At 42.2% G+C, this 14,711-nt stretch overlaps 1 protein-coding gene across 1 annotated transcript in view; it reads right to left on the bottom strand.

Moving 5' to 3' along the window:
* The window catches only part of CMC1 (C-X9-C motif containing 1), a 101,751-nt gene extending 88,695 nt beyond the window's left edge, over positions 1-13,056 (bottom strand). Inside the window, exons 1-4 of the mRNA XM_043593319.1 lie at positions 12,835-13,056; positions 1,962-2,077; positions 1,139-1,267; positions 785-1,047 (exon numbers count right to left, since the gene is read on the bottom strand). Of these exons, the coding sequence (XP_043449254.1) occupies positions 785-1,047; positions 1,139-1,267; positions 1,962-2,077; positions 12,835-13,056 (730 nt within the window). The remainder of the gene's footprint in view (positions 1-784; positions 1,048-1,138; positions 1,268-1,961; positions 2,078-12,834) is intronic.
* Positions 13,057-14,711: the final 1,655 nt, after the last annotated feature.

Below are 14,711 nucleotides of genomic sequence, written 5' to 3'. Positions count from 1 at the left end.
AAATGTATTATTTGTTGGCTACAGATATTTTCCGCTCTTCTTGAGAGCTACCAAATGAGTTTTCCATTTCTGAATCTCCAAACGTTTGAAGCCATTACTCCTCCCAACGCCTTATGAATAGTTTTCCTATTCATAAAACGAAGGGCGTGGACTAGACCAATCACCACCCCTTCAAAAACGAAGTCCTCTATACTTACATGAATAGTCTACAAAGATACCGTACGTGAGCTTCTGTAACACAAACAGCTTAAAGCAAAGGCAGCGCAGGTGAGCTTCTTTAAGGACGGGAATTCGAGGGAAACTACTCCCTCATATAGAAGTGGGCTGGAAGCACTAACTGATCGAGACTCTGGGGATCCTTTCTAAAGAAACTGACCCCTGCCACAATGACGGGTCCTTTGGATTGTTGTTTTTAAGTTATCTTACAGATACTTAAAGGAGTCAGTACCCGCCCCCCGCCCCCCAGAGGGACGAGAAAGATGAGACCAGCCGCGTTAAGAAGGAAATGTTTGTAAGACAAATGGACGACCGCTTGGACAACAAACCCAATGCCTTTCACCTAACCCTAACCCCAAGGAGCGAGCCGATGACCCAAGACTGCAGGGAAGACGCTGGGGCCGCCAGAAACCCTAAAGCGGCCAGCCGGGCGGGCGTGAGCAGCCGTCTGCGGAAGCGGTGCAACCTCAGCGCTCGGCACCTTTCCCAGACCGGTACCCAGCCGCAGGACCACAGTTAGGGACCCGGGCCGGGACTCCTCAGCAAACCCCGCGTCCCGCCCCCGTACCTGCGGGGTCGAGCGCCATCGCGGCTGGAGGAGAGGAAAGCAGCCCGCGGCCGCTCCCGGGCAGGGGGAGGGAAGGGGAGGAGCCTGGGCTGGGAGGCACGTGCGGCCGCCCGGAGCTTCCCTGAGGTGGAGGAAGCCACGGAGGAGGAGCGCAGTGCCCTTCGCGGAGCCCGGCAGACAGGCCCCTTCCCTTCCTTCTAATTTCCCGAGTCGCTACTTCCGCTGCGCATTGCGCCTGCGCCCTTCTGGCCCCACCCCGAAGCCTGGAACGGACTTTGCCCAGGGAATGACTGGGAAGGGGGCGTGGCCTTGTGTGCCTTGGGGGCGGGCTGTCTCAGAGGCTCGGGGCCTCGCTTGGGGCGGAGCGCTAGCGCCCGCTTGCAGACCCGGGTCTGCGGAGACCCGAGCCGAAGCTGCTGGCCTTTGGGACTGCGCCTCCCGTGGCGACTAAGTTCACGGCCAAACCCTTCCCTCCGCTCCCGTCTTCGGAAGACGGAATGAATCACCCTGTTTATTTTATCTTCGTTAACGTTCATTCATTCATAAATTTCTATTTCATGCCTGCCAGGTTCCAGCCACGGTTCTGAATACGAGGGGTAAATACCTAAATAAAAATAAGGGCCCTATTCTCGAGAAGAATCGTGTTGGCAGGGGAGTCAAATACAAGCAACACGCTGTTAAACGTCATAAACGCCACACGTGCAAGATATGAACAGCTTGTTCTATAGAGGTGGTATAGTTCGTACAGTATCATTATTTGTCCCACAAATCAGCAGCCTGTGGCTTCCCTGGAGGGGAAAATTAAAAAAATGGGCTCTAGGACATATTGTCCTTAGGGCGTACAGCCTGATTTGGGTGATATTACAAATCCCGATTCTGCCAGTTAAAGCCGTATGTTTTTCAGAAAAAATGAAGGAAGGTGACAGCTATACTCCAGAAGAGCCCCAACTGCCCTCTTCTCGATAAAAGAAACTTTCTGGTGGCAGTTATGCTCATTTCCGCTCACCAACCGGCCTTCAGAAATGCTTCCTTGTCACATCCATGGTCAGCTAGTTCGAGCCTCCAAAGGGTGAGGTGCGGCCCGGGACAGATGGGACAGATGTTAGAAAAACAAGGAGCAGCTGCTTCTTCCCTGGGAGGGATTTAGAGCTTTCAAAATGATCCCCTCCCCACCTACCTGCAGTCCCTCCTCCCCTGCTGCTGCTTCAGCCTGGTCAGTTGGCAGAAAAAGCAGCCACAGTCGAGCCGGTTGGGAAAGTGGGTCTCTGCCCAGCAGGTCTTCCGTTTAAGGGCCTATTTGGGCATAACGGCCCTTATTACAGCTGTAGGTTGAGGTGCCAAGGTGAAGAATTAATGTTTCACTCAGCCAGGCAGGAAAGCAGGTCTGTTTTCTTGTGTGTTTTATAAATGGGTTTTGAAACATACCAAATTCATTCTGATGCCCCTTTTCTTTTTCTGGAGATGGAAGATTTAGTTTAGAAAATAAATCTTTTTAAGGAGATGAGGTGGGGTATAAAGACACAAGCCAGACATTCACACTTGGGTGATTACACTAAATTTTCCTATATATGCAAAAGGATGTCAGGGAGAGCTTTAGTCAGAGACCTAAGTACCTCTACCGGAATCCTGCATCACCACCTAGTAGATCTGTGACTTGAATGAATTCCAGCGTTTCTTTGGACTTTAGTTTCTAATTTGTAAAGACGTTGTGAGGAATAAATGTGTTATCATTTAACACTGTTTCAGTCGCTGAAAACCCACTTGATGGCCTTTGCCATAACTGAGTATTGCTTGAAGCTTTATTATTTAATATTTTTATTTAAAGTAACTCACTGAAAAAAACAAACTCAGATGGGCACTATCTACTTCAGCTTTATCCTATGCAATAATATCTGTAAAATCATGGGTTTTGTGTGTCCCATAAAATGGACTGTTAGACATCTCACACTATGAGAAGCACTAGCATCTCATTGCCTGGTACATAACAGCGTGCCCCTCTCCTGTCTCATAGATCTCCTTGATCTATGAAATTAGATCATCGGGCGGCAAAGTCTCTATAAAGTACCTGGGAAAGATAACTCATGTATTAAAAACTAAATCATAGAAATGTAATTGGTAATTCAAAACAAATTTCCTAAGATAGCACATTATTTAAAAAAAAAATTTTTTTTTAATGTTTCTTTCTTTCTGAGAGGGAGAGAGAGAGACCAAGTAGGAGTGAGGGAGGAGCAGAGAGAGAGGGAGACACAGAATCTGAAGCAGGCTCCAGACTCTGAGTTGTCAGCACAGAGCCCAACGTGGGGCTCAAACTCACAAACTGAGCCGAAGTTGGACACTCAACTAACTGAGCCACCCAGGGACCCCTAAGATACGGATAGTTCTTTGAACAATAGCTGAAATAAGAACATAAAGGGGAGGAGAGCACACTGTCCTGGAAATGAGGAAATCTGTATCAGCCAAGCATGATCTCTAGGGCTCAGACAATATGTGGTACCTAATGGCCGCACAGTAGCTTTTCACAAAGGACTGAATGCCAGAGTGGCTAGGAAGGACTTGAAAGATGAAGTAGAAATTATGGTTGGCCTTGAAAGATGGGTAGCATGAGTCAGCAGAGAAGAATGTATGTCACACTAGGAGAAAAATAAGCAAAAATGTCTGAGATTTGAGGTGTTCTTGAGGGACAAATGAAGCATGGAAAAGACAGAAGGCAAGAAATAAAAACATACATGCAAAAGCAAAAGCATAGGGGTAGGAAGCCCAGGGCTGTGTGACAGTCATGTTGGAGGGCAATGTCTGACGCCATTCATTGAGGATTTGGGAAGCTAGGATACTTACGAATGCGACTGAAAATGTCAGAAGAGCCAGATGCTCAAAGCCTTAAACATTAGGCTGAGGCGTGTTTGAAGCTGTAACGGGTCAGGGGCTGTTGAAGGTTAACAAGTAGAAAAATGGCCTTTTGTCAAAGTGATGTGTTTTAAAGACGATTTTGCATAGGATAGATATAAGTGGTGACGAGAGACGCAGGGGGTAAGCAGAACGGTAAGGAGCTTTTGTAATAGTTCAGGCAGGATCTGAAAAGAGCGTGAACTAGTCTATGTGGCTATGTAAAAGACAGGATGGATGTGAATGAATGTAACTGGGAAGGAAAAATCCATTCTTCATAATCGACCTGGAAGAATAGAACAAGGAGTCAAGAAGGACTGCTAGGCGATTCCGTTCCTTGGAAAATGTACACAGACAAATGAGAAAATCATGGCCATGCACCCATTCATGCCTCAAATGATCTGCTCTTGATCCTCATTACTGGGGAGCCAATACTGAGACGGAGAGACCAGTTAGGAGGAAACTTCAATGACCCGAGGGAATATTTGATCCATGGCAGAGCATGTGAAAGCAGAGAAGTGAGGGGCTTAGTATGTAGACTAGACATAAGCACACACACACACACACACACACACACACATACATATCTCTTAGTCTAACATCTAAGGAATTCGCAGGTACAAACAAATATCTTAATTGTTTATTGCCTCAATTCTAACTAGATCTAGCATAATTTTTGGCTCTATGTGGATACCTATTAGTTACAATAAAGGTTGAGATAACCCCTGCTTGCTTCCAACTCTGCCCCAAATCAGAATTAAAGATTTCACCTATTGCTTTGTTCTGCCCTGTCTTTGAGCCAATGAGAATTACATTTGGAGGAATATTAGAAGCCCCATCCCTACCAGTACCTGAAGTTTGAAATGGCTAGCCAACTTCTTGGCTGGAAGATCACTATCCGAGGGGTCCTGGTGGCCTTGTCTGCTTACTGAGCTGCATGATTTAGCTCCCAGCCCCCAGGGCCTGTGCCTTCTCCTTTTTCGATAGGCACAGGTCCAGATTGGTACTTCTATTCGTTTGTTAGGGCCGCCATTACAAAGTACCACAGAATGGTTGGCTTAAACCACAGATTTTCTCACGATTGGAGTCTGGAAGTCCAAGATCAAGGTATCTGTAGGTTTGGTTTCTTCTGAGGCTACTTTTCTTGGCTTACAGGTGGCCATTTTCTCTTTGTCACTTCACATAGTCTTCTGGATGTGCGTTTCTGTGTCCAAATTTCCTTTTTATAAAATAAGGAGACCAATCATATTGGATTAGGGCCTACCTTGATGACATCATTTTTAATTCATTTTCTTTATAAAGACCCTATCTCCAAGTACAGACACATTCTCAGGTACTTGGCTCAGGACTTCAACATATAAATTTTGGGGGGACACAGTCTAGTTCTTTACAAGGACCAGAACATTTCCCGGAATCCCAAATCACTTGGCTAGAGCCCTGACAACTTGCCTAGATTTAGCCTCTCCCCAGAACAATATACTTTGTCCCTGACTTCCTGGTGGCTGAATAGGTTCTGCTTTGCTATGGCTCATTCCACTAACTCCACCTGGCTCTGTAACATATCTTTATTTCATCTGCCAACAGTACTGTTGTAACTCTTAGTCTAAGATCTACCCGCCTTTGCAGAGATGTTTCCAACAGTCTCCTAACTTCTCTCTGGTCCTAGGCTGATTCTCCTGCTATCCATTCTTTCTAACTCATTTCACCCACAACAGCAAATATGATCATAAAATTTCTTATGTAAAATCCCTCAGTGGTTCCTCATATACATAAAATCCAAACCGTCTCCTTTAATAACATTCATGAAGCCTTTGACGGACTAGTCCCCCCATCTAATACATCATCTTTTCACAACCAAAAGGTTTCTGCTTGTACTGCCACTGTATGAACCTATAGCAATAGTTTATAAAGTATCTGTGGAGACTTTTCTGTGCACTATCCCAGTAAAAGAGGTAAGATTCTGTATTGAATGTAGAAACTTAAAACTGATTTCAGAAAGAATGTATAGTTGGGGTGCCTGGGTGGCTCAGTTGGTCAAGCGTCTGACTGTTGATTTCAGCTCAAGTCATGATCTCACAGTTTGTGAATTGGAGCCCCACATAGGGCTCTGCACTCCCAGTGCAGAGCCTGCTTGGGATTTTCTCTCTCTGCTCCTCCTCTGTTTGTTCTCTCTCTCTCTCTCTCTCTCGATAAATACATAAACTTAAAAAAAAAAAAAGAGTGTGTAGTGGAAAGAGAGGGACTTTGGAACCAAACAGAGCTAAATTCTAATTCCTCTTGCCTTCTTTTACTTTTTAACTTTTTTATTGAAAAAAGTTATACTTTCAGGGATCGTTTCTATAGTTCATAACTTTTTTATTGAGATATAATTTATATACAGAAAAGGGAACAAATCTTTGTGCAGCTGAAAAAATTTTCATGTATGGATACACTTTTGTACCACACCTGTGTCAAGACCTAGAGCATTTCTAGTCATCCAGAAGTTTCCTTGATACCTCCTCTTAGTGAAGCCCCACATAAAAATAACTATCTCCTGACTTCTATGAGAATTGATTAGTTTTGTCTGTTTTTGAACTTATATGAAAGTAACAGTGCAGTGTAACCTACCATTATCTGGTGTCTTTTGCTCAACTCAATACCTGTGAGACTCATTCACATGGTTGAATGTATCTACATATCTGCTTTCCCACTTCTAATTTAGATTTGGTAAATCGTTTCTCCCTCTGAGCCTCAGTGTCCTCAGTCACACCATCCCCACCTAATTTATTTGAGCATTAAAGAAAACCTGCAACAAACAGTGATAGCGGTTTCTAGCACACGGTAGGCCATTGCTAGATTCTAGCTATTGTCGCTGTGATGATTATCTTTTATTTTTAGAATTCAGTTCTTTTGAACTATTGCACTATATTCGGGGGTTTTTTGATGTAATACTTCAGAGCTACTCTGCCTTCAAGGCTGAAATCTGGGTAACAATATGTTTAAATCAGTATTATGTGAACACCCTTCAAATGAACAAAGGAGATTTAACAGTGTGCCCTATCACTTATCAGGTGAGAAAAAAAAAGTGTGAAAAAAAAATCACCTCTCACCTCTGTGGAAGGTTTTTTTATGTTTTATGTTTTGTTTTTACTGTGAATTATTTTCTGGGTGGCCTCCTTTAAGCAGACCACAATTTTTTCTAGGGTCGCAGACTTCTATTCCTAAAAAATGCTAAAAAAAAAATGATAATAAAGATAATGGTAAGACTATGACATGAGTTATATTGGATTTCTCTTACCTTGTCTTGTGCAGATGCCATGATCCTTTGTAGAATTTCTCACAGGAGCTGGCAAAGTTGACAAACAAAAACAGAAGTGCTTTTCATTGTGCAGTGTGTCTGAAATGACAATGACATTCTGGTTAGATGGCCAGCTGCACTGAAAACATCTCAAGGATCTTTTGCTTATTTAGAGAAAATAAAGTTAGTGAAAACTAACAACTCATTCCAGATGTTTCTGCACCATTGATCTGTCAGAGGACAAACTTCCTGAGTTTATTACCCACTCCTCCCCCAAGACGGAGAACCTTCCATGCGCCAGGCACTGTGCTGAGTCCTGGAATGAATAAGTAAGATGAAGTCCTTGCCCTTAAGGAACTCAGAGTACAGGGGGTGTAAGACAAACACATGAACAAATAATTACAGTCCAACATGTTAGAAGATGATGCGGGAACCCAGAGGGTGAAATTAATTTGACTTTCAGAAGACAAACATAAACATGAACATTAATGCTTATATTTGAAGTAACTTCTTAAAAATTATTCAATAAGAGAAAGACAAATGGAGTCTTAGTCGATAGCATTTTGCTGTATAGAATAGGCATAGGTTAATCATCATGTACCACAAATATGGTTGAAATAGCTAGATTGGCCACTATTAGTTGGGACCACATAGACAACATCCAAGGACATAAAAATCAAGTGTTGAGAATTCCTATCAAGTTTCGATGCTTTCTCCCTAGTGATGCGCTCAGACAAAACAATCCTATATCATTGATCCTGGTATATTGATCAATAGGACATGAAGCAGTAAGTCCAAATGAAGAGCTCCCAAAAGTTCAGGCCTTGACCTTCAGTAAAGAAGAGTGCTTATACAGATCTATTTCATTAACTAAGTTCTACGTCATGGAGCCAGGGATCCCAAGGTATGGATGAAAGGCTTCCTATAGAAATGAGGTATTGCTGTTGCTAAGCCACGTGACTGCCCTTTGAGGGAAGGGACTGTATCTTCTGCATCACTGTAGCACCTCTCAGAGGACTTGGCATCTGGCAAGGTAGTAAGCTCCTGTTACTGGAGAATATAGGGGCACCATGTGAAACTAATATGGGTTACATGACCCACTGATTATTACTCCTTAACATCACTTCCATCTCTTCCCTGTCCCTAACCTCTACCTTAATTCAGCCTCCATTTTGCCATTTCTGATCTTTGGCTAAAGATAACTTTCAGGTTTTACATGCTTTAAGATATATTTTCTGGTCAAGACACCCCCCTCACTTAGAACACGAGATGCACATTTATGGCATTGTCGGCTTGGCATCTTGTTCTTCTTTTGGACACTGCTCCTCCCCTAATTCATTTTATTAGATTGGTTTCTGCCAATGTCTTCATGTTCTTACATGACATCTCTCTTTAACCGTATTTATTTGTCCAAGAATGAATACATGACCTAGAACAGACCAGTAGAGTTTTGCCTAGAAAATATTAGCTGTGGATCTAAGTATACCAGTTCGTCTCCTGAGGGTGGAATTTTAAAATGCAAAATGTAGAAGCCGTTAAGAGACTAGTTTTCTGCCATGTAGAGAAAGTCATTGCTAAGGAAAAAGGAAAGGTGATGCCTAACAAAAAAGGTACAGAGATTCTCCCCACACTCCCCTTACTAACACACTTTAGGGCCACACATTTAGGGATGACAACATCCATACAGGGTTTGAAACTCAGGTTGTAGCTGCTGAGATTCATTTCTGTGTCTGCCTTTCTGGGTCTTGGATCTTTGAGCTACCAAAGACTTATACGTAGGACATGTCTTATACATGACTGCAAATCTTCTCAGCCCCAATTCTTGCGTGTGGCCACTAGTTCTCTGTAAGCCTTCAAATACCTTAACATAAGCTGGTAGTGCCTTGTACCTCTCACTTGCTTTTTTGACACTACTGCATGAAACATCCATGAGGATCCTCTGAGCCGTCACATGTCTACAACTCAGAAGTGTAGGGGAAGTTAATGCCTGTGCGGTCATCTTGATCAATAGTGAATGGAATCCAACGGATAAATGTGTCCCACTTTTTATTCCTGCTTCAGTTCTGAAGCACATTTAAAAACAATGTTTATTTATTTTTGAGAGAAAGTGAGCCAGAGTGCAAGCTGGGGAGGGGCAGAGACAGAAGGAGACCCAGAATCTGAAGCAGACTCCAGGCCCTGAGCTGTCAGCACAGAGCTCGACGTGGGGCTCAAACTCACAGACTGTGAGATCATGACCTGAGCCGAAGTCGGACGCTCAACTGACTGAGCCACCCAGGTGCCCCCTGCAGCACATTTTATCAGACCCCTCCAACAGCCTCATGGGATCTAACCAGTCACCTGTGAAATGGGACACTCATTAAAACATGCACGTATTACCTTTCCTTCCTCCCCTGCTTCACTCTTCCCTGACCCTCCCTCCTGTTCCTTGGGATAATATTCAAAGACCATCCACTTGCACGTTACCTAGGCAAAAAGAGCACTTATTCATTGCTTCTGACATTTTGTTTAAACTGTTTCAAGTTGGTTCCTGCTCTTTGCTACTCAAAGACATGGTCCAAATTAATTCAAAGTCCTAATAATGGTTCCCTCATTGCCCATAGAATACAATCATACAAGCAACAGAACTGGATGGGAGCATATGGCAATCTGATCCAGAATTTACATCCTTAACATATCAGGTGCCTTGTAAATGTTTATCACCCTCTTCCAGTCGATAGCTAATCAATTTCTGCCTAAGTATGCCACGTGCCTTTGAGAATACATAAAAATCCAGGCACATACACACACAAAATCTTACTGTCTCCAGGATTACCCCAGCTCGCTATTTGTTCTTTTCCTATTGTCACCTGTGTCTAGCTACCACACTTTATTTCACTGTTTATCTATTGTTGAAGTTTTAGGCTGCTTCTAGTTTTTATTTTAAGGTTAACACTGAAGTGAATATTATAAAAATAAAGTTTTCATCTCTAGCTCTGTTTATTTCTGAAGAATAATTCCTAGAGGTGGAATTATTGTGCTAATTGCTGTGGACAGATCACCAAATAAAGTCACTTTAAAGATATTTGCTAAATTGATGCAAACAGGCATTTTGTTACAACTCACTAATTTTTATTAGTAGTGATAAATATTTTGCATGTATTTTTAATAGCCTTATTTTCCTTCTATGAATTGTTTATCCATATTCTTTCCCATTTTAAACTAAACCACTGCCATTTTTCTTACTGATTTGTCTATTGCTTTTTTATATGAAGCCTTGTGGCACTTATTATTTATTTATTGTCATTGTTGTTTTCCTTTTATTTTTATGAATAATAATTTGACAGACTCACATACATACGCAGTATTTTTTTTTTTTTGGTTATTTATCCCATTATTTAATTCTTGGTGAGAGATAACCCATTCTATTTTCTATATTTTTTATTTTCTATTTCTTTAAATAAATAGATTGCTATTTTACAGTTATTTTCTTCCTCTTTATTTCATTTTATTATGATGAGACAAAAATATCTATCTTTTTCTCCAAATAACTAACCAATTCTTCGGACACTGTTTTCCGAGAAGTATTTACTGAATAACCTACCTTTTCCTTTTAAGTTTTTTTTCTGATCTTGGATCTATTTCCAGGCTGTTTGTCCTGTCCATCTCCCTGCCTAATTCTGTGATTGTGGCATAGTCTTTTCATTTTCAACTGACTCTTAAACTTTGGATAAGTAACATGAAAGTACAACTAATGTTTCATTTCTTCCTGTATGAGGCCATGTCTCAGCATACTCGAGCACTGACCTTACAGAAGGCTCAAGACAATGTCTCTGATTGGTGTGTGTCAGGACAATGAGCAGTGTCGCTTGCCCTGTCCATCCTGGTTCTGTGCCTGCTGGCTCCTAGTTTGGGAGCGGACAGATGAGGGATGGGCTATGGGGGCCCATATCCCACTCCCCAGGTTCAACTAAAGAATGATTCTTGACTTCCCATACTTGGTTGCAGAGCATGTTTATATTTATTCCATACTATCCTGCATCGTATGTTGGATCCAAGGGAAGCGGATGCTGAGGTGGACATTAGCACACAGAAGTTTGCTAGAAAGTGCTTTGGTGGTCAAGACTTTTGGGAGAGAAGAGAAGGAAACAGGATTAGGTAGAAGAAGGAGATGAGCTGTGGTGTAGTCCTAACAAGGACTTGGCCAAGTTCTGAAGCTGGATGACCTTTCTGAACTTGTTCTGAGTTGAGGCAAGGGGGCTAGGCTTCATAGCCCCGCATTGACCAAGCACTGGTAGATGGCCATCCTAGAAAGGGGCATGGCCTTGAGTGAGGCATGTCTCTTTAGCGTGTAGCACTAATCATAATTATAATGGCCATAATTATAATTACAAATTAACATGAATTTGTGAGATGCATTCATTATTATATGTCCCTCTCTATATCATAAGCTCCAGGAAGTAAAGGACGGTGTCTATTTTTTAATCACTATTGCAGCCTTAGAGCATAGCAATTTTTTGTTGAGTATATACTTAGAGTTAAGCACTCAATAAATAATTTCGAAGAAATAAATGACTAGAGGAGGCGATATTATCTTCTTTGTCTATATTTCACAGTGAAGAAAGTGAGGCACAAAATTTAGCTAATAAATGCTAGAGCTGGGATATAAGTCCACATCTGTTTGGTTCCAGAGGCCATACTCTTTCCACTATGACAGTGTCTTAGCTCAGGCTGCCAAAACAAAATACCACAGCCTGGATGGCTTAGACAAAAGAAATTTATATTCTCACAGTTCTGGAGACTGGAAGTCCAAGATCAAGGGGCTATTAGGATTGGTTACTGGTGAAATCTCTCTTCCTGGCTTGTAGGGACACCTTCTCGCTGTGTCCTCACAAGGCCTTTTCTCTGGGTTCACACATGCGCACGCACACACACACACACACACACACACACCTCTCTGGTGTCTCTTCCACATCTAAGGGCACCAGTCCTATCAGATTAAGGCCCACCTTTATGACCTCGTTTAACCTTTACTACCTCCAATCACAGTGGGGATTAGGGCTTAATATGAATTGGGGGGAGACATGATTCAGTCCATAATGGAAAGATTTCCAGGGTTTATTATAAAGACACACAGGTTTAGGGGAGCCTACCCTAGGCAGTATTGTGGCTCTCTCCTTCTGCCTTCTCTGCTCCTGTTATGGAAATAATGCTGCCATTTGTGTCCAATTATGTAAGAAATAAGAAAAAACCTGAAAAATGTTGAATGAATGATATGAGAAACTTAAAAAATAGACACCAGTAGGGCTCCCGGGTGGCTCTGTTGGTTAAATGTCAGACTTTGGCTCAGGTCATGATCTCATGGTTCACGAGTTTGAGCCTTGCATGGGGGTTCGCACAGATGGTGTGGAGCCTGCTTGGGATTCTCTCTCTCCCTTTCTCTGCCCCTCCCCCACTCTCTCTCTCTCAAAATAAACACACTTAAAAAAAAAACAGATGTAGTACTTCAACATTAGGGTTATTGGGGCCTCCCCTAATAAGCCATTCCAAATTGCTGCCAGACCATGAAGAAACTTAACCACTGTATCAAATCTGCCCCATATTTTCTCATTAAAAATATTTGGCTTTCAGCTTCTCTTCCTTGTATTCTGCAATAGTTATGGTCTTCAGCCATTAATCTGGTTCGTCCTCCATATTTGGGCTAGTTTGCACCCTGAGAAGAAAATAGGACCTTATCATTCCCTTGCTTAGTCTCATTTCTTCCTGAGGCAGAAAGGTTCTAAAACTTCATTGTACGTCAGAATCACCCAGAAAAGTCGTTAAAACACAGATTTCTGTCCCTTCAAACCCTGCTTCCCCAGCTTCTGATGCTGTATGATTGGGGATAGACCTGAGAATTTGCACGTCTAACCTGTTCACAGGTGATGCCAATGAAACTGAATCCGGGACTACCTTTGGAGAACCTCTGCCCTACAGATAAGGCTAACCACAACTTTTGCCTCTGTCTGGCCCCCGTTTGCTTATCCCTCTCCTTCTTATCCTTCTGCATCCCCTCCTTCTGACTCCCATAGATCTTACATTCTACCCATACATTTTCACCATCTCTGGAACACCAGGCACTGTCATACTTCATGCCTTCGTGGCTGGCAAAGCCTATTTCTTACCCAGCTCACATGCTCCTTTTCTGGGCAGCCTTCCCTTACTCTCTCAGAGTATTTTAATGATGATTCCACACTGTGTTCATATCTCTGTTTTATATTACTGCTTTATTTTTATTGTTTTTCAAGACTTTCTCCTTCACTATGCATTTGGGCGGTACAGGGGACATGTCTCACTTTTATATTCCTGATGATTCACACAGTGTCTGCCAAGAATAGCTGCTTGGTATATGTTGAGTTTGTGTTTAAGGTAATTCAGTTTAATTATTCATAAAAGGCTTAAGCCATTTATGAGATATACGGTAACTCTGACATCCTGTAAGTTCCCTTTCATTCTATTAGGATCCGAGACCCTACAGGGGAGCATTTCAACTTCTCTCAGCCACTGTGCATGGCTTTCCTTATTCATTAGATCTTACCTTCAATTTGTCTATGTAGCTGACCTCCAATCCAGGCTTTGCTGATCACATTCTTGTCTGGCACCCTCTAGCATTCTCTTGGGCTTACACATTTAATTCTTGAGGTTCAGACTGGGTTCTCTAGCTCTCTGCTCACTAGCCTCCCTGGCCTCTACCTCCTGCCAGGATAGCATATTTTGCTTGATGTGATTTGGCTCACTGGTTCCTGAATTTGAAACTGTCTGTAATCACTAGACTAATGGCCCATACACCTGCAGTCACTAGGATCTGGAGAAAGGCTCCTGATTGAACCTCCCTCCTTGCCTTCCCTTTTCCCTAGTGCCCACCTGTCAACCCTTTTCCACTGCCCATGATTCATTATTCAACCATCCTTCAATTCGTTCTTCTATTCATTCTTCAACTCAGGGCTCGCAGGTGACAAAGGGTATTGCATCATCTACTATATTTCTGCTTCAAACTACTTATGATTACACTCTGAAATCATAAAAGGGGGAAAATGCTGAACTGGAAAAGAAAGAAAAAAAATTCCTGGGTGGCTCAGTCGGGTAAGCATCCGACTTCAGCTCAGGTCACGATCTCGTGGTTCGTGATTTTGAGCCCAACATCAGGCTCACTGCTGTCAGCCTGCCAGTGCACAGCCTACTTCAGATCCTCTGTCCCTTTCTCTCAGCCCCTCCCCACCTTGCACTCTCCCTAAAATAAATAAATAATAAAACATTTTTTTTCAATCACAACCCACCTGTGAAATATTGCTAATGACAGCCTCTTCAATTTATCATTAAGAGGGCAAAATAAGCTGGATTTTCAGAAGATATGAATAACCTAACTCTTCATTAATTATACTGGAAGTATATAGTATTCCAATTACACAAATTAACAGCCATGAAAAATTTCATACCCTGTTTACTTTCAGGGTGAAATACACCTTCTTAGATTTGTAGATTATTTTTACTTTATAGGTTGGGCTTGAGTATAAATGATAATACATTTCTCAGATAAGCTAATAGGTTAAAAACAAAAAAGAAGCCACTGTCAACTTCTGGTAAACCAGATGCAAGAGATAATAGCTAAGCTACTATGTCGAATTTCAAATTAATAGTTTTAATTGTACTTGAGCAAAATAAACTGACTTTGTAAAAAAACTCTTTAGTCTTAGAAATTATGGCATTTCTCATTTATATAAGAAGTTTGATTTTATCTTTACTAGATTA

This window comes from Prionailurus bengalensis, chromosome C2 (genome assembly GCF_016509475.1).
Source record: "Prionailurus bengalensis isolate Pbe53 chromosome C2, Fcat_Pben_1.1_paternal_pri, whole genome shotgun sequence".
NCBI classification, from domain to species: domain Eukaryota; kingdom Metazoa; phylum Chordata; class Mammalia; order Carnivora; family Felidae; genus Prionailurus; species Prionailurus bengalensis.
Note: the sequence above shows the minus strand (reverse complement) of the source record. Positions and strands in the feature narration are given on the sequence as shown.